Source organism: Gymnogyps californianus, chromosome 20 (assembly GCF_018139145.2).
Source record: "Gymnogyps californianus isolate 813 chromosome 20, ASM1813914v2, whole genome shotgun sequence".
NCBI classification, from domain to species: domain Eukaryota; kingdom Metazoa; phylum Chordata; class Aves; order Accipitriformes; family Cathartidae; genus Gymnogyps; species Gymnogyps californianus.
Window position 1 is genome coordinate 7,288,784 of NC_059490.1, and position 22,625 is coordinate 7,311,408.

The 22,625-nt window shown below is 43.1% G+C and overlaps 1 protein-coding gene across 2 annotated transcripts in view; it reads right to left on the reverse strand.

Annotated features, from left to right (window-relative positions):
* FAM222B (family with sequence similarity 222 member B) overlaps nt 1-22,625 on the reverse strand; it is a 37,971-nt gene that overhangs the window by 8,630 nt on the left and 6,716 nt on the right. Inside the window, exon 2 of one of the 2 annotated variants that reach the window (XM_050909048.1) lies at nt 2,212-2,339. The exons of the other annotated variant lie outside the window; for it this stretch is intronic. Within the exon in view, the coding sequence (XP_050765005.1) occupies nt 2,212-2,293 (82 nt within the window). The 5' untranslated portion in view covers nt 2,294-2,339. The remainder of the gene's footprint in view (nt 1-2,211; nt 2,340-22,625) is intronic. 2 annotated transcript variants of the gene reach the window in all.

Sequence of the window (22,625 nt, forward strand, 5' to 3'; positions counted from 1 at the left end):
CAACAGCGGCGGCGGACACTGCCTGAACAGTCTTGCCTCAAGTATCCCGATTGACTGGTCAGTTTATACTCGAGTCACTGGGAGGAAGGAGAGAATATCAATACAGAGTCAGTGAGAAATCCCCTGCGTGGATGAGGGTTAGCCTTTCCTGTGATGCAGGCTGGAATTTAAAGAAAAATACTGAAATTGGAAGTCCTGTAGTGACCAGTTTCTAAAGGAAAAAATATGTGCATATTAATCTACAAAACTACTGCACAGACCACCTTTAAGAAAAAAGCCTCTTATGTGAAAGTGAATTAAAAAAAAAAGATAATTGAGCTAATGTGGATTTTTAAGCGTTAATAAAAAGTCTGATCCAGAAAACTATACTTAAAAAATTATTAATACAAACACTGTAAGTCTGAATAAAGGCCATTATGTGGAGTTCTGTGCCTTTTATAAAAGCAATAGCACGCTTCCAACCCCCCATCAAAAGTCACAAGTCACCGTTCATTAAAAATGCTCATTAACTCAGCTTTCCTTTGGCCAGGGGCTAGACTACTTGTGCATATACAGTATGGAGAAAAATGCACCAATTAATCTTACACACATCTGCAGCAGGGGTGAGTGAGGTCTGTATGAGCAGTTTCATTTTCCATATAAATCAGAACAAATTGGAACAGCTGAGCATTACCACTGCCAGCCAGTGCCTGCCAGCTACTTTATGTCCTAAATTCTTTTAAATGCAGTACCCGAAGCTCTTCACTAAGCAGGATACAGCAATGCTTTCAGCATGGGGATAAGCAGTTCTCAGAAACAGCATCAGGTACCATCAGGTTAAGAAACTGCCCGCATACCAGCGTGTTGCCTCGTAAATGTGTAATTAGCAAATACCTGATTTACGCACAGCTACCCTCACATGAACCTCAACAATTTGCTTTCACAGCTAAGCTTTCCGATCCACCAAAGAAACTTCACGTAATGCAAGGACCTAGGCACGTTCTCACCACAACAGCCTACCTTTTGAATAAGCATGTTTCGGTCAGCGAAGCTCGAACTGGAAATGGAAAAGAGAAAGGAGGGGAATGCCCAGTTTCATGCCATCTAAGGAAGTCCTTTTGTGAGTAAAGATTTTTACTATTGCCCGAAGTGTCATTACAATTACCAAGCCCACGGAGTTGGCATAAATGCTATGCAAGTGCTGTGGGGGAGCATACGTGTGTACGTGAACAGTGTCATTCACTTCTGGCAGGACCAGGACTTTGAGCACGTCACCCTTAATTACAAAATTATCTTACCTATTTTCAGTAGCATCACAAGCCTTAATATATTAACAATTTAGCTACAACTGGACTGTAAATTACTTGGCGTTAAAGAGCAACGAGTCCATCAGCAAACTGAGGGTACAGAGATCTCCCAATGCACACTTCAAATACAAGAGACAGGTCACAGCCTGAAGAACCAAGTACACAGATCTTATGTAGAAACCTTGGTATTTCTGAAATTTCAGCTGAACAATCAATGTGTAACTTCAGCGATAAAGAGGAGAGACAGAGTAAGATTTTTTAAAAAATCTCTAGCCAGTAAACTTGCATTCCCAAGCCTAAGTTGTTCTTAAAAATACTAGTCCAACTATCAAAAAAATGTCTGAAGTTATCAAAAAAGAATTACCAGAGTACTCTGCAGACGTATTTTCAGAGGCACCAAAGAGACCACAGAAAGAAGATGGAAACTTTGAACTTTAATAATTTGGACTAGATCACTAATATTTGCAGTATATGCCCCAGGTATGTAGAACAACAGAGCTGCTGACCTCAAAAGATCTGCATTAGCCTGATCCAACTTTTATTGGTGTCTACGAGTAATTAAATGAATGGAAGTGAAAAAGAGTCAGGAAAAAGTTGTGTTAAGAAGCAAGTCAGCTGGCACACTTTTAGCACAAAATGTTTTCAGCAAAGAGGCACGAACCTCACAGAAACCTCACTTGCATTTCATCTTGCTGTGGTTAAAATTAACCTTTATAAAGCCAGGAAGGGGGGAGAGCTTGCTGCACACACGTGAACCTCCACAGCGATTTCTCAGAGCCATTATTGATGGATGCCTTGAAGGCATAACAAAAGAAAGACTCTAACATTAAATAGTTTTTCCACTGTATCCTAAATGTTTATGTCACAGCTGTACCAGAGCCAGATTTAACAGTTAACCACATCCTGCAGACAAAACGTCACTCACATTTCTGAAGTCCAGTGTTCATCTGCGTGTAAGAAAGAAGCTGAAAGGAGAGGTCACCTGGTCCTGGCAGACAGGCCAGCATGGCAGACAGGCACTAACACAACATGGGGCATTCACTCCTCTGCACACTGCAACAACAGAGAGACAATTCAAAGTTATAATACAAGGAGGAACAGAGAAAAGAAAGCGGCAAAGAGCCATCCCTGGGTGAAGGCCTGACCAAGCACAGATGCACAACCGCTGCTCCGACCCTTACTGCATCTTGGAACGGCAATGGAAATACTTCAAGAAGTGGGTCATCTGCAGAGTTAAAACTAAAATAGCCGTCTCGCTCTCCTCTGCTGCTTGACACACAGAGAATAATCCATAACTCTGTCCTCAAATTTCAAAGGTGGTTGTTATGAATGGTAAAGAAACCACCATCATTCATTTTACTATATATTGAAATGCGCTGGCTATCTACCAGCCAAGTATAGCCAAGGCAAGTCCTCTGGAGAAATCCTGTCAACTGCTCTTTTACATTTAATAAAAAGGCACGGCATGCATAAATTGAAGGCAAAGTATGCAGCACTCTGCCTCGTGGCAAGATTAAGCTGCATGCTACAGCTCGTAATTTCTGTGGTCCATTAGGCTGAAAGATGAATGGCTACAACTTCCTTCATTTCATAGGAGACTCACTAACCTGCGCGGCTCTGGGTTAGACAAACGGCAAGACGTGCCTTCTGCACTAAGGAGCTGCAGAGGTGCCACCATCCTCTACTGCAGAGGTTCAGCATTTAGGAAATCAAACCTTGAAATAAATGCATGGAGCACTAAAGCTCTTTATATATAAACACTGCACCCTCAAATCCCATCATCGGTGTACGAAGTGGGGGTTCCCAGCAACAAAGCTAACTCAGGCTCAAAGTCTCCCAACGTTACTAGAATTCTGGAGAGAAATTTAACTTGGAACAAGGTCTCTAGAAGCCACCTGGTCCAAGCCCCTGCTCAAATCCCCCCTGCCGCAGCTACTGGGGCAAGCCACAGCCAGCCACGAGCACTTTAGAAAGCTCTGGGAAACAGGGTGGCTGAGCCAAGCTGGAGACATCAGTTGACTTCTCCTCCTTGCCCAGATCTCCGCAAGCATCAGTGCTGCTATACAGGGAGTGCTTTTGTCAAAACACCTAAGGAGAAGCTAGAAAGCCCTTGGGGCTTGTTATATGACCCCCAAAACATGGAAAGAGTTGAAGGCTTCAACAGTTATAGGCTGATTTAATTTCAGTCATTGTTTCACAAACCCCAATTAAAACAACTGGGGAGGCATTCAAAGATCAAAAGAAGTGAAGCAGAAAGCTCGAGACCGACACGAGAAGCCACGGCTGCAGAAACCCCGCAGAGGCCACTTCTGAAAGAGTCGTACTGCCGAGGACTCCATAAGCGATGTGAATGAAACCTTTGGATGACACCCGATGTGGCAACGTCAGTGCTGCGTCCTGGATAGCACCACCGCCTTCATGCTCCAGAAAGCTCCAAAAGCCGATTTCTCTGCAGGAACGTTTTAAAGACTTTAATTTGAAACCTAACCTCAGACCACCATCACAAGTCAGACTGCCCAAGGAATACTTGCACAGCGAACAGCGTGGACTTAAAGCTTTCCCGTAGCACAGCAATTACTCCCTGTGTAGAATTCATTAGCTCCATGTTTATATGCATATCCATGGTTCAACACACAAAGGCTGATTAAACCAATTGGCCAATAAATCTCATACAAATATTAATTTACGAAAACTTCTGCATCTTCACTATGCAAGTGCTCTCAAAAGCTGACCAAGTGTTGCTGAGCGAGCCTGCTGGGTGCCACTGTGACTAATAATTAAAAATAGTTTTGGGCACTGAATGTCATCAGCTTGACAACTCTATGCTATTGCCCATTCACCTTACCCACTCAGAGTAACAGCGACTTAGTGCCGTGAGAAACAAACACACAACCTCACCAAGCTGCAGGGCCAACAGTGCAACCACCAACAGAACAAGTTTACATCATTCTCCACTTCATCCCTAGGAGACAGTAACGATCTGCACTACCAGAACTCCAAGATACGGGTTGTAAAACCTCGTAAAATAAATCTAAACGCAGATTTTCTTCCCCCTCTGTAGGAGGTGGAGTTCTTGGAGTCTTTCAGAAGGTATTCAGAAACAATGACTGAAGACCTGTCACATCCACAACTTAAAGGAATTGCTTTAGGAACTGAAAAGTTCCTCGACCTTTATAGATGAGATTCATTCACGACTATAAGTATGCAATGTTCAGTGAAACTTTGCAAGCAGCCTGTGGGCAGCAGTTTCTTGTCCCAAATCATGCCCAGCAAGATCAAAAAGACAAAACAAGAATCCAGCTCCTTTTAATCAGAAGACAAAACCACTGAGTTGCCAGAGCTTTACCTGAGTAAGCAACAGAAACACTCACAGTCAGCAAGAAAAAATAATAATTGTATTTTCCTTTTTTCCTCATTTCATCAACTTCAGAAGACTCTCAGATACAAGACCTATTTCTCAGTGAAAAGCAGACAAACAAAATTCAGAGCCTTCACCGTAGTCAGAAAACCATCAGATCACATCATTCCCATATTCACCTAACCATCTACCTTTTACTCCAGTAACGTCTGACGCCAGCCCAGGATTACTTCCCATCCCTACACAACCAAAGGAGCTCCGTGTCTAAAACATTACTTAACCGATGGCAAGTTTGTGTGCAGCCCCAAAAGAGAGAAAAGCGCGCTGCAGCACAGCACTGCGCTGCACTCAACGTGCTCTTTGACTGAACAAGTAGCATTTCTGACAGCAAGATATGCGGAGGGTTTGCTCACCTGCTCCGTCATTATCGCTCATTACAGCCCGAACACTGTGACTCTTTGACTAAGCGTCTTGCTGAAGTGCCACAGAGAGGCTCAGCGCCACGCACATAGCAATAAACAGGATAATGGCACATTAGGAGAGAGAACAAGTGATTAAGAGCGGTCACAGCATTCAACTCAGAATAGCTAGGCTACTGCAGTAAGACAGCAGTATTTCCTTGAAGGTCAAAACATGTATTTACAGAAGCTTTAGCTCCAATACAGAGAGTAATGTTTTAGAGAGGACTATAAAGGCAAGTTGTTCCCGCAGGCGGATAATCATTTTAGGCAATGCCAAAGGTTCATAAAAGACTGGGGTGGTAATAATCATTTTAAAGGAAATACTGGAGTTACAAAAATCATTTTAAGTAGAAGCATAAAGTCATTCTTTTAGCTTGATTTGCAATAACCAAATTGATGCCCTCTAGGTCACTGCTGAGCATTAAAAAAAGAAATTCAGACTTATATAGAAGTGCTGACCATAACTCCATTGCCAAATTTCATATTGTAATTAAAATCCTGCTCCAATTTTTGTTCTCTGTGAAATTAATATAGTTTTTCAAAATCAAGATCTCAGTATTTGAAAACAAATGCATTTGAAATATTTTTACAAACAAGCCCTTTCATTTTTTTGTTAGAAATTAATTAACACTTATTCCCTTTGAGATACTCAGCACCTGACTACTACTTTCTGACCTGACTCTTCTTCAGCATGAGCTAGCACAGACAACTCCAACATAGCACCCAGCTAAAATGAACCGAAATCCCCCCGCGTGGGCTGTATTCGGGATTGGGGTGACCATTAATGGCCGTCTCAAACTGTTGTTACGCACGGTCTCAGGTCGGCAGTGCAGGGTCCTGACACAAAGGCAGCTGGGCCCATCATCCCCTCCTGCACTTGGCTTTATTGCTTCTAATTAGTCCAGAGCGGGAGATAAACTGAACTTGGCATGTCAAGACTTCTCACCAGCAGACTTGGCTCCACGGCAGCAACTTGTGTGGGCACCAGCACCTGCAAAGCTCCCCGTGGGGCTGCTGCCCCAGCCCCTGTGAGGATGGGCAGTGTGTTACTGGGGGGAACTGGAACGGACACAGTGAATCAGGAACCAAGGGGTTTTTGCACTGTACCAGGTTCAGTAACATTGTCATCTAAACCAGTCAGCGGCAAATTGGAGAGCAAGTTGGCCAGTAGGCTTTGGCACCCAGCAATGGAGGGCAGCTGTAAAACCCTTACCTTTAAAGTTTTCAAATTGTATTTTAAACTGATTCTGTATACTGCCAAACACAGCATAACGAGCTTTGTCTTGAAAATATATATAAAAAGATAAAGTACATTCCTAGAGGAAAACAATCTTTAGATTGGAATAAGTAAATAAATACCCCTCTTTGAAGTGATTTTAATCTAATCTGGCTGCAGGATATAATCTTAACAGCACACATACTGCAGGACGCTCTATGAAATAGCAGATTTAGACACATGAACAGTTTTTTTTCTCCTAAGATTTATTAATAATTAAATCAAAGCATGTTAAGCTTAAGAGGGATTTGCAGTGCTTGGGATTTGGGGGTAATTGTCACATCCCCACAACGACTGTTACGTTCAGCCTTACCTGCACATCAGGGTGTGTTTTGGTCCAGGCAGCACAGTGTCCCCTGCACTGATTTTCAGAGTAAGTCCTGCCACCACCAAGGCTCACCAGGTAGGACGGAAGAACTCACCTCTACCCATTGCCCAGGGACACCCTCCCTGTAGAGCTAAGAATCAGACCCAGTAAAACTTACCATGATGTTGCCTTTCTAGACTAAAAAGGTATATTATTTTCTGGCTGATACTCAAAGTTTAGTATTGCCTCTGCCAGACCCAGTGCTCCTCAGACCAGGGGGTACTTCTACAAGCTAGAGTAAAACCTAGGTGTAAAGCAACTTGGTACTACTAGGAAATTTCTAATACTCTAACACAGCTTTATCATTATATAAACAGACCACATATGCAGAGTTATTGCCAAGTTTTTAAATACGCCAGTCTCTGAAGCTCCCAAGAGGCCTTACAGGGTAAGCACACAAAGGAAACACTCCCCACAAACCATCCCCAGCTAGTGAAATATGGGAAACTGAGCTGGTTTAGACGAAAGCAAGCTGGTGAGGTCTTAAAGTTAGGTTCCTGAAAGTAAACACGCATGTTTGAAATTCCACGATTAACTGCGGGCTTGTTCACAAAGCCTGGGGCCAGGAGGAAGCAGGAGCATCCACCCCCACACAAAAGAAAAGCTCCAAACTATTCCAATTTTCCAGCACCCTGGGGTCCCGTAAGCCGTGCGAGGGTTGTTAAGCACTTGTGGCTGGCTGATACGCTTCGCTTCTCCTCGTTATTCACAAGGCAGCCCCCTGAAGTTCCATAACCGCTGGCGGGATTTACGGCAACCCCCAAGCGCACGCGGCACATTCCAAGTTGAGCATATACAATTGCTGCAAACAAAAACAAAAACTAACTTGGGTTGTGAAGTTTCTTTGGTACAAATGTCTGTAAGAGCTTGCCAGGAAACATAATTGAATCCAGGCCAATTTTCATGCTCCAAGGGAAACTCAGTGTCTCATTTACCCCCCCACAGGCTGCTCCAGACCAAATGAGACTCATTCCTTTTCCCTCTCCCAAAGTAACCTAAAATCTAGGGGTTTCAAAAATTTGTTCATGTCAACTACAGATGCTGAACCTCCCCGCCAACCTCAGTGTTCAATACGATTCCTTCCAGCCAGCCATGCCTCACTTGACAGTGTCTAGACTGATCCTGCAGGCTTCCTGCCTTTCTCCAGCCCTAAAACTCCCCTTTATTCTTGGGCACTTACCAGAATGGCCCTTTCCCAGGACTGCTGAAGAGCCAGAGATAAATCTTACCGTTTCCTGGAACAAAATTACCAAACTAGCACTGTATTCATTGCCAGCCGGTATCACATCCTCTTAATGTTTTATAAATGGAAAACTGCAAAATAACGCGCAGAGAGGTAGTCTTTTGAAATGGCAATAAATCACAATAGCATCGAGCGTACTTGGGGATAAATAAATAGGAAGACTGAACAATAGAAAGTCGCCTTTTGTAACAAGCGGAGTGCACCGTCAGCATCTGCCAGCACAGGACCTTTTGGCTTTCTGCATTCAGGTGGACCTTTTGTAGAGCCCTGCAACAGCTTCGATCAAAATCAATTTTTGCTTCTTGCAGTTTAATTAACTATGATTTTGCTTGTAAACCATTTCACCTTTTAGGCTGACCTCCATTTATAATGCTACTCAGGCAACAAAATTAAATAGTTTGGAGGGAAAGGCAGAGAGAATTTAAATGTATGTGGGGTGCTTCGGGAGAGGGGAGGCACCTGCTGCAGCACAGCTCTGCTCCTCTCCCCGAGCTGGGATGGCAACACTCAACAAGGAAGAAAATGAAGAAGCTTTGGGGTAACAGCACTTAAATGGAATATTGTTCGTATCGCACTCCTCATGCCCAAGGGCTACCACTAAAGGCTTCTAGGTGAGCAATTTTGAACAGCATGTAGTGCACTAAAAAAAGCCAAGGCGCCAGCCCTCGGCTCCAGGCAGGCAGGTACTGCCACATGTGACATCAGCTCCATCAAATTCACTCTTCGGATAAAGCAGCAGCAAGCTCAAGGTTATGATCTTAGAGTTTAAAAAGCCTTTTTTTAGGTCGGTCCCAAGAGATTATTTTAAAACACAGTACTACGCATCTGCTGAAGAGTAGAACAGTTGGCTTTAATTGTAAGATGGATTTTTACATAGCTTCTGACCTTTCATCTAATTGAGGCCTAAAGAAGAAAAAAAGAGGAAAAGCTATACGTCACTTCAGTTATTAAAATCCATCAAGCTCAGACTTTAGCCTTGGGATAACCACAGCCAAAAAATTGACTTGCAAGTAATTATCACTGCTATCTGCAATAAAAGTTAATTGGACATAATTGAACTAAAGCCCTAATCTGAATGAAGCTGTTGCTGGCAAGAAGCCTGCTCCTGCCTGCACTTTGCAAATGAAACTGCGAGCAGTAAAATGGACAAACACGAGGCTGCTTTTACAGTCTGCCCACTGCAAATCACAGTGCAATTCTGCAAACAGCTCGTTAGCTGGGCCAAGATAAAGCCATTAAGAGGGCCCGTCCTCACCAAACACACCCTTCGACAATACCCAAACACGGCAAAGGCGTAGAGTTTCAAAAACAAGTTTCAGTTTTACTGACCTCTTAATTACATGCACTGAAACATAAGATTCATGTCACGAGATGCTGGTTTCATCAGCCCTCGAACGCTGTAAATACCAGTACAAATAATGTACTTTTTGAGCACGTAAAGATACCAACTGAAAAGGTTTTCAGTGCTGATAATTTACCACCTTCATGCAGTTCAATAGCCTTTCGTGTTGTAGGACCAGCTTCTTTCATCTCTGCAGCGGAGCAGACAATTAGCTGCTTTTTGTGCTCAGCCCATGCAGGTGGCTGGGGGAAGGGAGCGTTAAACTAAATTCCTGCTGATTCGTCCATTTATATTTTGCATTTTTGTTAACTAACAGACCAGAAAGCGGTCGTCATCCCCCATACTACTTTAGAACTTCCTTCCAGTTTTAATTATTAACACTCTGCCCTTCACCAAAGCATATCAAAGCACTTAACAAACATTACTGAAGCCACATAACCACTCTGAAACAGGCAAAAACTGCACAGAAGTCCTTTTACAGTGGCTTAAGGTTTTTTGACCAGATTTATGTTAGAAGACTGGTCTCTTGCTTACGGGCTAGCCTATGACAGAAGAGATCAAGGGAAGTATCCGGCTCACCATGGGCTCCTGACGTAATTTTGGATGAAGCATTTAATCGCCTGATGCCGTGGTTGCTCCTTGTCAAAAGGGCAGCAGTGGGTGACAGTTTTCTACCACTGAAGAAGACCGTTAAGATAAATGAAACTGCGGAGCATTCAATACCACCTTGACTTCTCACGTTAGGCTTACAAGGTTGTGGTCCAGGCAGTCTCCTGGGGAGAACTGGAAGCAGACGACCCTTCCCTCTCCTGAGCACCATTTGCTCACCACCAATCCTCTGCATTTTCACGGCTCAGAACAGAACTTGTTAGCTCAAGAAAGCTGCAACGGAGAACCAGTGACATCAATTCCCTTTCATGACCCAAATCAGTGGCTTATTTTACTTTGCTCAAAGCCCTCACCTCTTTTTAAGCCTATTTTTAGATTTAACTCCGTATTCAGCAACGTGGCAGGAGCTGACAGACAACACAGGCGTAAGTAGGTCTTGCCAGGTGTTCCAGGCTGCTTCTAAGGCAAAGGAAAGATGCAGAAAAGACAAGTCGGGACGATTGTAGGGCCTGGCCAAAGCTTCAAAGGAGTATTTCTGGCTGTGCTTGAAACACATATGCTAGTGGTCAGTTATGAGACAGATGAGATACTACTTTTACCATGGGAACATAGGCAAGAAATAGGAAGATCGACCTGCCTGAAGTGAAAAGTGATTTGAATAACTTTGTATCTGCCTCCTCTGAGTTTTCACTACACTAAAGCACTCTGACCTTTAATTAATTTTCTTTCTCCTTTTATATGCTAACTTCCAACTCCAACTTTTTAATGCTGTGCTGGTGGGAAACAGGGATGAAGAAACAGTCTGGGATGGATCTTAGTTATGTTTCATAGTGCATAATCTGCACGGTCATTTAGGAGAGGGAGCAAAGCATGCTACAGTTGAACTGCAGCAGTTAAGAGCAGAGGCTAGGTAAATACAGTGTTGCCGTCAAAATCATAACTTGCCCAGGATATTAGGTTTACATTTGTATTTTCAAAATGCAAAACAGACTCCCTACCCGTTACTGTAACATTCACAGAAGATACCATTTTCTTCAACAAGATACTGAGAGGCAGAAACAAACATGCCTTCCTCCAAAGCATCCATTATCCTCAGGGCAAACTAAACCCACCTTTCTCCTACAGGCTAGAGCAGCATCTATAATATCAGAGCAGCTACTATAAAATACGGAACACACTTACAGGTACGAGTGTGCATGTTTTCATGTGAACAAGATGGTATTAAGGTTAGCTGAGATGACTTCCATCCAAAGCAAACCCAGATCAGCCCAGTGACTACCAAACTACAGGATGCTGCTAACACATACCCCAATGGAGGCACCACGCATTCCCACCAACAGACATTCTGCATCCTCGTACGCAACTTCCTTCTGCCTTCAAGTGATAAGAAACCAAAATACACATTGACCTCTTTCCCATAGCAGAGAGTCTGCAGTTATAACCTCAACATCATCAGCAAGAACGTGCACTGCATCGGTGTTATGTGCAGCTTTCCTACGTGTTCAATGTCTGGGAGAAGCAGGAGGTTGTAATTCTGGGGTTTATTTTACCACAAAGGACATGCAAGAGCTGTGAGCTTCCTCATGCACTCTCGGCCAGAATTCCTCCCTCTCAACTTTCTTGCCTTCCCAGATCTGAAAAGGAAGCTTTTCTTAAGTACAGCAAACAGCTGCCTAGGCAAAGGGGAAAGGAAACATGAAATAGTTCCTTCTCTAGGGGCTGCTTCGCACAGATCACCATTATCATTATCTTCTCTCATTCCACACTTACTCTATAAAAGCCCAGAATTAAAGTCTTAATCATGACTTACAGAAATCCTTGTGGCTGCACATGACAGAAAGATGACAGTTTTTCCTTCTAAAATACCGTTAGAAGTTACAGATTATGACAGTTCCCCGAATACAAAAGTAGCTATCTTCCTCTGTTTATTACAAGCTGATTATTTCAAAAAACCCCATTTTTTCAGAGCTAACTTTGAACAAATTTTACCTCTATGCAACACACAAACAACAAACCAGACATTTGTTAGATATTGAAAAATATGCTTTGAGTCCTGTTTTAAAAATAGATTCACTTGAAAATGAAAAATATTTGCAAATAATATGAGGTAGAATGAATTAAACTTCATACAAAACAAAAAACTGAACTCGCATATCAAGAAAAAAAGTAAAAAGTGACTCACTTGCGGACCAGGTGTGCCGGTGGTGTGTGAACAGAGGCAGGCAGGCTCACAGGGGGGATGGCTTTCAGTTTGCACTGGTTATGCATGTGTACCATTTTGACCTGTACAATTGCACTGACAGTTGTTCGGTTTAGTATTTAGCTCTTTGGATACTTAATTAAGGTCCCACCTATGGCAAAATTTTAACAGCCCATTTACAAAGCAAGTGGAGAAATATATGGCAGATTTTTATTCAAGATACAAAATTGGAGATCTCTGTCTAACTGCGCACAGTGCCAGAGCTTCCTGGCGGACCATGAACACATCGGCTCTTAGATACACATTTTACCATTTGTAAGGGCAAGATAAGACCTTCTTCTGTAGCTGGAAATATTGTGCAGCCTACTGTAAAGATGAAAAGCATTCTAAGAACCTCAAACAGAAGCTGCAACACAAGTACAAAACACTCACCAGCAGAAAATACAAGCCTTCAGGTGAATACCAAAGAGCTGGACCAGACACTGGGACGGCGTTTTCCCGTCAGCCTTCAGAATGAGGTGCTGGTGCCCTGCTGGCTTGTCCTGACACAGACCTAGTGTCCTTACCAATCTTCCAAGAAACTCAAAGGCCATCTCATAACAACTTGACAGAAGAAAGGACAAGAAATACATTAACTGTGAGCTACTGTAAAAACTCTCTGCTATTCTCAGTGCTTTCCTGAGAAGCATGAAAACCGGCCAGTTGCATGGCTGGCAGTTCAAAACAGCCACAGGGAAAGCAACACGAGCGTGCAAGATATTTTCAAAACATTTGCACACCCAGAGCACCAGAGATTTTTGTCTGCAGCCCTGATAAAACACGTCAGCGCAACCTCACCCGATTCCTTCAGCAGCAGCAACCAACACATCGTCTTTATTCAAAGTTTACTTTCACAAAAGATCTTTTTCATGATAAGTTTTACTGACTACAAGTGAGCAGGAAATTTTTGTTTGCTTTTGTGCATCCTTCCTCCTCTGCACTTGCCTTTTTCTTTTAAAAAAACCCAACACACACAGAGCAATAAATAAATTGTACAGACAGGACACAGAGGCAGTTGTAACTGTACTACAGTCAGTGAGACATCCCTTTGCATGGTAAACACAACCTGGCTGCATGGGCGAGAAGAGAACAAATACTGCTACCGCAGCCTGTACGACCGTACCTCAACAGCAAACACAGCACAAACCGGCCTGCACAAACGCTGAGCTCCCGATAACCTGGGCTTTAACAGCCACAGGCAGCCCTGACCTCCATGGTGCATCTCGTGCTAAACGGCAGCACACCCCCTCTGAACACTGTGCAACAGTCTGGTCAAGCGTATACTCGAGACAGTTACTCAGGCAATCCTGAAAGTATTGCTTGATTTTAATTTCCAGACAATTTGTCTTTCCAACCACGGAATTGCTACAGTCAACAAATTCAAAAGGTAAATTTTTCTACCTTCAATTAACTGCATTAGTACTGTTTGTAACTATGTGATTGATAAACGCTCTACAGCAGCTGTAATTAATGTATTTTTTCCTTGGAACACATACTGAACCCCTTGGCGCTCAGACACTTAATGAAAAGCAATTTATCAACTTGCTTTGAATAGCTGAATCTGACTTCTTAACGCAGAGAGAAACACACTTTGCTTTAAGCACTACTACTCTGAAAAAGTAATGCGTACCACAACATTACGAATGCCATCAGACACGGTTCGGATTTTGATCAGGATGACAGCAACCAGAGTGCTCATCTCCCTGAGAAACTGGGTATAATTTAGTATGGCTTAGCTGGGATCCACTCCCCCGGGATGCAGTCGAGTAGGAGATTTCCAGATGTGCTTTGCCAGGAGGGAGGTCAGGAGTGCCTTTTCAGGACACCGCACAAAGTTCCAAATTCTCCCGCACCTGCGGGGTCAGGAGCCTTCTCACCACTCCTCATGCCGAGCGGCACTGGCACACTCGCCGGGAACCGGCAGCTCAGCGTATTTCAGCCTGGACATGTGTTCAGCTGCTCACAAAGCGGACAAAAATAAAGTGCTTACAGAGTGTTTGAATGCTAATTTCTCAAATTGGGTGTTGCTTTGTATAGCTGACATATGCAAAAAAAAAAAGCATTTAGAAGGAAAGGCTTGATATCACAGAAAATTTTATGTTGGTATTAACTGCTGGGGGGATTAATCAACCTTCAAAGCCTAAAATCTAAACTCCCATTTCTGAGAGTATAGGCTACATATTTCCAATACAGAAACTGGTCTGTACTCCATGTGACAGACTGAACATAAGGATTACATACTTCCATTGCACACGTAGGTCTGCTTCCCATTCCACGTAAGTCTGTTTCCCATTCCTGCAGTGTCTTGCTCTCTTCCATTTGTCTGCTGATGCAGATAAAAGCCAATGCAGATTGCAACTGCTGATAGAGAGAAAGGCGCAAGACACAGTGCGCCTTTGGACTAAGGAAAAAAAAAAGGACTCAGGTCCAGACTGCTAGAGCATGTCAAGAGATTGTCTTTGAAACTACAAAACTAGAAATGAAAGCGTTGCGTTATTTGATTTGATCAAAGCGACTGGAGGGGAGGGGGAGAAATCACATCCTACAGATGCAGGCTAAAATTTAACTACTTCATACATAATGTGGGACCAGCTGATCCCATACAGACATAAATAAAGAGAGAAAACAAAGAAGTAAAGTCACTCTTGCTCTGAATACGCTGCTTCCACAGATCGCTGCTTCAGGGTCTGCCAAAGAGCAACAGGAACCCATTTCAAAGCCAGAAGACAGAGGAAGCACGTACCCAGCACTCTCACCAGGGGCACACATTTTCAGTCTCCAGTGAAGAGCAGAGGAGCAAGCTCCTGTCAAATCAGAGAAAACATACTCCAAATGTAATGGCTATTTGAATAAATAACTGATTACTCCCTGTGCGACACTGTTGCACCGATCTGACTGCGGGATACCAGCAAACCATGGCAATCTTCCGGAGGAGGGCTTTGTACTGCAAGCTGCAAAGGGACAAGACTGTAATTCTCCTTGAACGGAGCATCCGCTCCGATACGCGCTCAGCACCAGGAGAATGAGGCTTTGCAGAAGTACAAATCGCACTACAGTAGCAGCCTTGCAGATCCCAAAGAGCTGCAACAAAGAAACAGATAGCTATTGCTGCCACGCTCCCTAAGAGAAAGGATTTTAAATATCTGCCAGATAGGCTGTGTGCTCGCGGAAATTTCTAACTGCAGTAGGCGAACCATTTAGACCGCCTCTGGGCCGAAATGATCCAGGTCTTTGCCTTTCACTAAAAATTAAGCAGAAGTCATTTTAACGAGTGCGGCAGACAACAGTCTTGCACAGGAGATCAAAAAGCTCTCCAGATGTTTATTTTAAATGAAATTCAGAAGCCAGTATAAACCAGATTTTAAACACTAAATAATCCTTACCATAATTTGCATGAGAAAAATGGGAAAAGAGGTTTCCTCCTGCCGCTCTGAAACTCTTCAGGAACGTGCAGGGTTAGATTTTGTTCCTAGACTCTTCAGATGAGAATGTGAAATATGAACAGCCCCACGCTGCAGTCTGAAGGCTGTTAGGCATGTTTCTCCCCTCTGCCATACGCTTTGATGGATGATCAACACACACATACGGGAGCATCCCATGTGAAGGAAGCTTTTGACCTTCCTCACCAAGACTATTCAAAATTATGGATTGAAAAGCGTCTAAAAATGTCAGTCCTAAATCTTGAACTTCTTCTCATCTTGCTACTTCATTGAATGCCTCCTGATTGTGCAAAAGCAGAATATTCAGGCGTCAATCTAAGTAGCTTGGGTGTTATGCTGACAATGTCTCTGGAGAGAGGAAGAGAAGAGAGGACAGATTTCCAATAGCTCAGATGCTCCTCTGTAAGGAAAGCTGCTACACAGCAAGAGAGATAAATAAAGAGGGAAAGTAACACGCCGGAGAACTTTTACCAAGGTCACACCAGGATGCTGAACACTACCCATCTGCAGGGGAAGATTTAGATGCCTATTCCACTACAGATATCCATTCGCTTGTTGGCAACAACAGTCCTCATTAAACCAAACTGGTTCTAACCACGAAAGAAGGACATCGGGAAGATGATATTAGCTAACAAATACAAAAGGAATACCAACAGAGCCAGTCCTGGATGGGTGCCCTCTGCAGCAAAACACAGCCCCACAGCGTGTGCAGAGCCCCTGCACAACTCGGGAACAGGCAACACAGGCTATCCCAGCCAAAAGGATGGACAACTCTGCTCTACCCAATGCTAACGGCTCCTAGGTTGCAGCAGAGAGGAGACTCTGTACCCATTTGGGCAAGAGCAGAACCAGGATCCCATCAGGACCGGGAGCTTTTACGACTTTGCTGCTATGCAGGGTCACCTACACGTTGCAGTTCCTCATTGCTTTGAAATCAGGGCTGTGGACACATGGCAGATCACTGCAGACAGACTGTACCATGAAGAAAAAGCCCTGCCCCCAAAACATTATATCAGTTACTGCTGTGCCCTTAACAAGAGTGTTTCTTGCCCGTTTCAGCGATCTGAAAGACACGCTGGGCAAAATTTCAAGCTATGACAAAGTGATCTTATCACTTCTGTGCTGTTCTCGCTACACAAGCCCCTGATTCAGCAGCGTGTAATAAAATCTTCATTTGCATGAAAAGCACTCTCTGATCACAAAGTCTTCTGTTCAACAGTCCTCTTCCCATCTACAGTGTAAACATGCAAGTACCACCGTCATTTTGCTGGTGACTAAGGTGGAATATTTTATTTATGCTTTATTTGGAGAGCCTCTCAACATTTTAATATAATCTTTTCCTAAAATTCTAACAGTATTTTTGAATAACACAAAAGCTGCACACATCCAAACTACGTAAGCACTGCAAATTTCACATACTATGCTTTCACCTGCACTTTTAATAATCGTGCCATGCGAAGGACATTTTATATCAGCACACGGTGACCATAAACAGTTCTAAAATGTCTTTAGCATTCAACAAGTCCAGTCTTTTCCAGTTTGCATTTACAGTGTTTGGTGTCATGACATACAGCACTCACAGAGGACATATTTCAAAGGAAAGGAAGGTGTAGCCATGCAAAGAACAATGCTCTGCCTGCAATAAGATTAATCACTGTCATGGGAAACCAATAAAAATAAGTATCTTGTTATCTTTCTTTACAAAGAGACTGTTAAAGCTTAACTATGTTAGGAAACTTTTTCCTTTGGACTAAATCATGAGCCTAACGTATGTGGGCAACACACATACCAGCATATGCAATTAATTGGCTCTCTCCTGATGCTGCGGGAGAAAGTCCACTGTTTCAGAGGCAGGTTGAAGCCTTTATATGACCAGCCCATGCCCTCTCCCGATTAGACATCTCTCACCAAGGCCAGCCCCAGCTCCCTGCCCCGTGCCAGGTAACATCACCTCCCACTTTCAACTGTTTGCCAAAGTTAGTCATGTCCCACCTATACACCCCAAAATCACACCCGGCTCTGAGCAAACTCAGTCAAAACAGAAATACCTTTCATCACACCAGCAGTGCAGTCCCCATTTAGAAACGTTTTCTTTCACATTAATCCAGTGCCAAAACGTTATGATGTATGCTGTGCTGATCCAGAAATGGTGCTAATGATGCTGCTGCCTCCTGTCTATCACCAAACATCTAATCTAGTGCATGGCCATGCAATGATGGCCCTGCGACAACAGGCACTTTAAATTGGGCAGCTCAGCAACACATCTACGCTGAATTTTTGAACAAGCTATTCTAAGCTGCTTTGCTAGCAATTTCTGGCCTGTACAGTTCGAAAGCACACGGTTCTGGCCCTCACAAAGAGCAGACCTGTAAATGACATCTTGAGGATTAAGCTGATTGAGATGCAATTTGCCTAGCAACCATTCATTAAGCAGAGTTCAGAAACAGGCCAGCAATCTATTCCACCTCCTTATCTGAGCAGTAAACAGATAACAGTCTCTACTGTGTCCTCTATCCTCCAGTTCAGACACATTGTAAACAGATTTTTCAGAAGTTTAAACTCCTACGGTAAATCTCAGAGAACAATCCTGCTCTCCAAACACGAGGGATTCGGTTTCACCAAGTGCCTTACAAGCGTGAAACAGCTCTAGAACGAGAATAATGCAAATCAAATTGCGAATGCATTTGCAGTTCCTGTGCCTCCAATATTTTCTCACATCAAGCACTAAGAGCCCATCCTAGTCGTTAAAAAACCCCCAACCTTAAATCACACAAGCATTTGGCATTGCTATTCTGATCACTGAAAAAAACTCAATAAAAATCTTATTCCCTTCCTTCATCTTCTGGAAGGAATCGATTGGCACTTCCAAGTCTTTGACAGAGGTTCCCCCCTCAGAGAAGAAAACAAAAGTCACGTCCTCCCTCCCACTAAGCATTTTTTCCTCATAAAATAAGCAAGACAACGTAAACGTCATCAGTGAAAAATCAAACCAGCTATTTCAGCTTGAAGAATTTAGCTGAATAGATTAAGTGAAATCATGATTTTGCGTAATTGTTTCCCTGCGAGAAACATCTGGTAATATCCCGTTCTGCTCCAAAATTAAACAACAAAGATTAGCACGGACATATTTAAGACTATATACCTGAATGGTTTTCCTTTGGTGTACAGTTCTTCTGGGAAATCACTGTGACATACAGCATGCTATTACAATTAAATATGCAAGAAAGAAGAATTAAACTGACTATGAATAATTAATACCCTATAATACTATTTCATAAGGGAAGTCTGGCTGAATATTCCCGCAGATGAGATATACCTAAATACAAGGCACATCAGAGCTGGTAGCTTTACTTTTATGATGGAGTCTAAAACACTGAGTAACTTTATGGCTCCTACTCAATCCAAGAGAAGGTGCCAGCCATCCATGCCTCCCTTCTCCTGCTCGCTGCCCGTCGAGCTCCAGAAAAGCTGGGAGAAATGCAAGTGTTGTAATAGTCACTGCACTGCTCATCTACATCTCAGAGGTAACAGGCTTCCCAAACACTTCCCATTAAAAAGTATAAAGCAATTACCTGACTTCCCAGTAGAGAGAATAAAGCAAATACGATGCAACAATTACTAACATGATAAGATCGGGCTAAGGTTGTGAGAAAAAACAATTAAAAAGGTTTGCAAGAGCTAAGGAATGCAGCTTACTTTCCCAGAATCTATCTTAACGAGAAAGATACCATCAACTCACAGAGCAGACCTTCCTGTTTCAAGTTTACTGTTCTGGAGGCTGCAGAACATCAACTGCAGCAAAGCCACAGTTGGGTGGCTGCGTACAAACTCTCCATCTCCAGCACAACTCTCCTTTATTAGCTCCTAGTGAAAACAGCAATTAAAAATATGCTTTTTTTTTTTCCACCAGTAGAAACCTTAAATCGCTTAAATTAATATTTACTGAAGTCCTCATAAAATTGGTATTCAACTCTTGGCATTTTCCACTAGATACCAGTCAGGTCAGCTCCGTGCTAATTGACACACAATACACTTGTTGCACACATTTAGCTGGAAATCCCCAATTCCCCTCAGTTTATCCAAGCAGCACGGCATACAAACAGCACCCCGCCGCAGAGCGCTACTTTTAGAGATATGCATTTGAAATCCAACCAACATTTGTGATCGCTGAAGCGGAACAGGGCACTACTACTGTATTTCCTGAAGGTGACAGCCCTACAAAGACGCGTCCCCCAGCAAAAAGCCCCACGCTGCTCCAGCTGCCGGCTCTGCCACGAGGGTCTTGCTCCTGCAGGATCCAACACTCTTCTCCTCCAAAGCAAACACAAACCAGGGGTCTTTCTGCGCACAGGCAAAGCCATGTTAGAAGTATGCTAGCTTAATATTAATTTTCTATTAAAAAATTAATAGGATTAAATGAAGCTCGCAAGCCAGCAGGCACCAAGACAGGTATTTTGCTGACGCACGCGTTGCCCGGAGGAGTGGGATGCGAAGGACGGGCTGCAGTGTTTCTGCAGGATGGTGACCACGGGGTCCACGTGCCGGCCAGGAGGGGTAGCGGGGGGCTCTTCCCCACATCCCCAGCGGGGCCCCGTGCTCCAGCAGTGCTGTGCCACTCTGCTAGCGAGCGGCTCGTCCCCCCAGCCAGAAACCGATGGGGAAAGTGGAGCCCATAGAGATCATCCTGGTGAAAACCCCAGCGTCTTCTCACTGAAGATCCAGTCTTCTGGGCACTAGCTCTGATCCTCGCCCATTTGCACACGTGCCCCTTTCTCACTGCCAAAATTAATCCCCTTGCCAATAAGCATCCTGCAAATACCCAGAGTTTACATAAGCCAAGTTTAACCTTCAGTCCCTATTAATGTTAACAGAATAGAAAAAATTAACCATGGTGCAACAAAAAAGTCTGTATCTGCATTTCTAATTACACAACAAAACGCACCACGTGGCAATATTTCCAAGCACCTTGCTGGGAATAAAACAGCCAATGGACTATGGCTTCCATTTTGAGCAGTGGATGCAAGAGCAACCAGCATTAAGGTTATCAGCATTAACGGATGAGGACGTGAGAATTAAGGAAAATGAAGTGACATACGTAAATGATGATAACAAAAATGTTAATAATTAGAAAAACAGTCACCTTAAAAATTTAAAATTTCATGATGTCTCCTACTTTTTAATGGCTTAGCCTACTTTTTCCAACCTAATTTGCATGATCAAAATAGGCCTCCTGCCAGGAAGCATTAAAATGGCAGCCCCCCATCGAGACAAAACTCTCTTCACTATACAAGACTGAAGGACTAATAAATATTCCTAAAAACATTTTAAATCCATTAATGTTGTTTAGTAAACATTTATTTAGAATTAGTATAACTATCAGAATATTCTTTATCACATTCTACTAAAACGTTTTAGAAAAGCCTTTGACGGAGGAGCAGGTACCCCGACAAACACTTGTACCATCTCCAACCCTCTCCAAAAAGCCAGGCACCCTCACACTCCTGGCTCTGCATAGCTCTGAACGTTTTCCATCCAAAAACCCCAAAGCATTCTCCAATATCAACCAGACGATTCCCAACAGCTCTTCGGGGTACCAGGCTGGGCAGCTGGAAGCACCCCACCAAGCTGCACGGAGCAGCCAGATCGGAGCACACCAACCCCACCGACCTCTACACGTACCAATTAATTCTATCTGGTGAAAAACCCCAGGCTAATACGATAGTAGTATAAATCTCAATATTACTGATGTACTGAAGATTTGGATTCTGGTACAAATATACGGTGCTTTATACAAATTTGTCTGAGCTATGTGTTATCCTTTCAGTGCCATCTGCACAAAAACAGAGTTTTATCTAAGCATTGGAAACGAAAATAAATCATTTTCTCCCTATCTGTGATCTTGTCGGAGACAGACGCCACAAACCTGAGAGCTGGCTAGTGCAGGCTTGTCTAGTTAGACATAAAATTATATCTGCATCAATATGATTTATTTTTAATAAAAAATAAGGCAAACCAGACCCTTAATAACAGAACAGTCTCAGCCAGCACCCTCCCAGCCCATATAAGACATAACATATGGTGTTAAATTGTCAAAATAAACCTGGGATTGGCATTGTCATTTCCCCTAATAAGAAATGCCACAATCAGGAGATACATTTTAATCGCCACACATAATGAAAAGTACCTGCTCATTCTCCACTTGCTGTATTTATTGCTAACAAAATACAGGACTGTAAGGCTCGGTAGGGTATTTTCTGGTACCGTTAGCTTTTCGGCGTGTCCACACCCCACTAGCTCGTTAAGAGTGAACTCGGCTCCCCAACACCACGCAACAAATGACGCACCTCTGTCTGTCCTGCACAAACCGCTCGAGGTTCTTGGGCTGCATTTCTCAAAGCATCTCGTCCTGAGCATCCCCTGTGAGCAGGGGACCTCATAGTAATTAGCACATTCTGATACTGGAAACTCAACTAATATAAACGCTGATCCCTCAAGACAGTACAGCCCATGATTTGAGAAACGTTCGTCCTGAAAGACCCACTGTTTCTACCTTAGAAAGTCACCAAAGGCTAGTAAATAAATTATATTCTCCAAAAGTGTTGCAAACAAGAGAAATTCACTTCTCGCTGAATACATTCTCCAACCAGCAGCCATGGCTAAAGGTTCATATAGGATCACTGAAAACACCAAAACTCTTTTATTTTCTTATATAGAGTAACTTCTAACATCTGAACTCACTGCTGTGAGACTGCAATGGATCTTATTTGGCAAGTCAAGCCATCTAAAGCACAGATTATAAAAAATAAACACTAAACATTTTTAGATCTAACTTTCCTCCAGACTGCTTTTTATGCACTTTCATTGGAAATGTTACATCAGAATAAAATCAGATTTAATTGGCTCTTAAATAACTGAACAGCCACTTTAATTTTATTTCAATAGCAATAATTCATAAATCAAGCAGCTGAAATTCTAGCACAGAATGACAAGTAAATAGAGCAGAA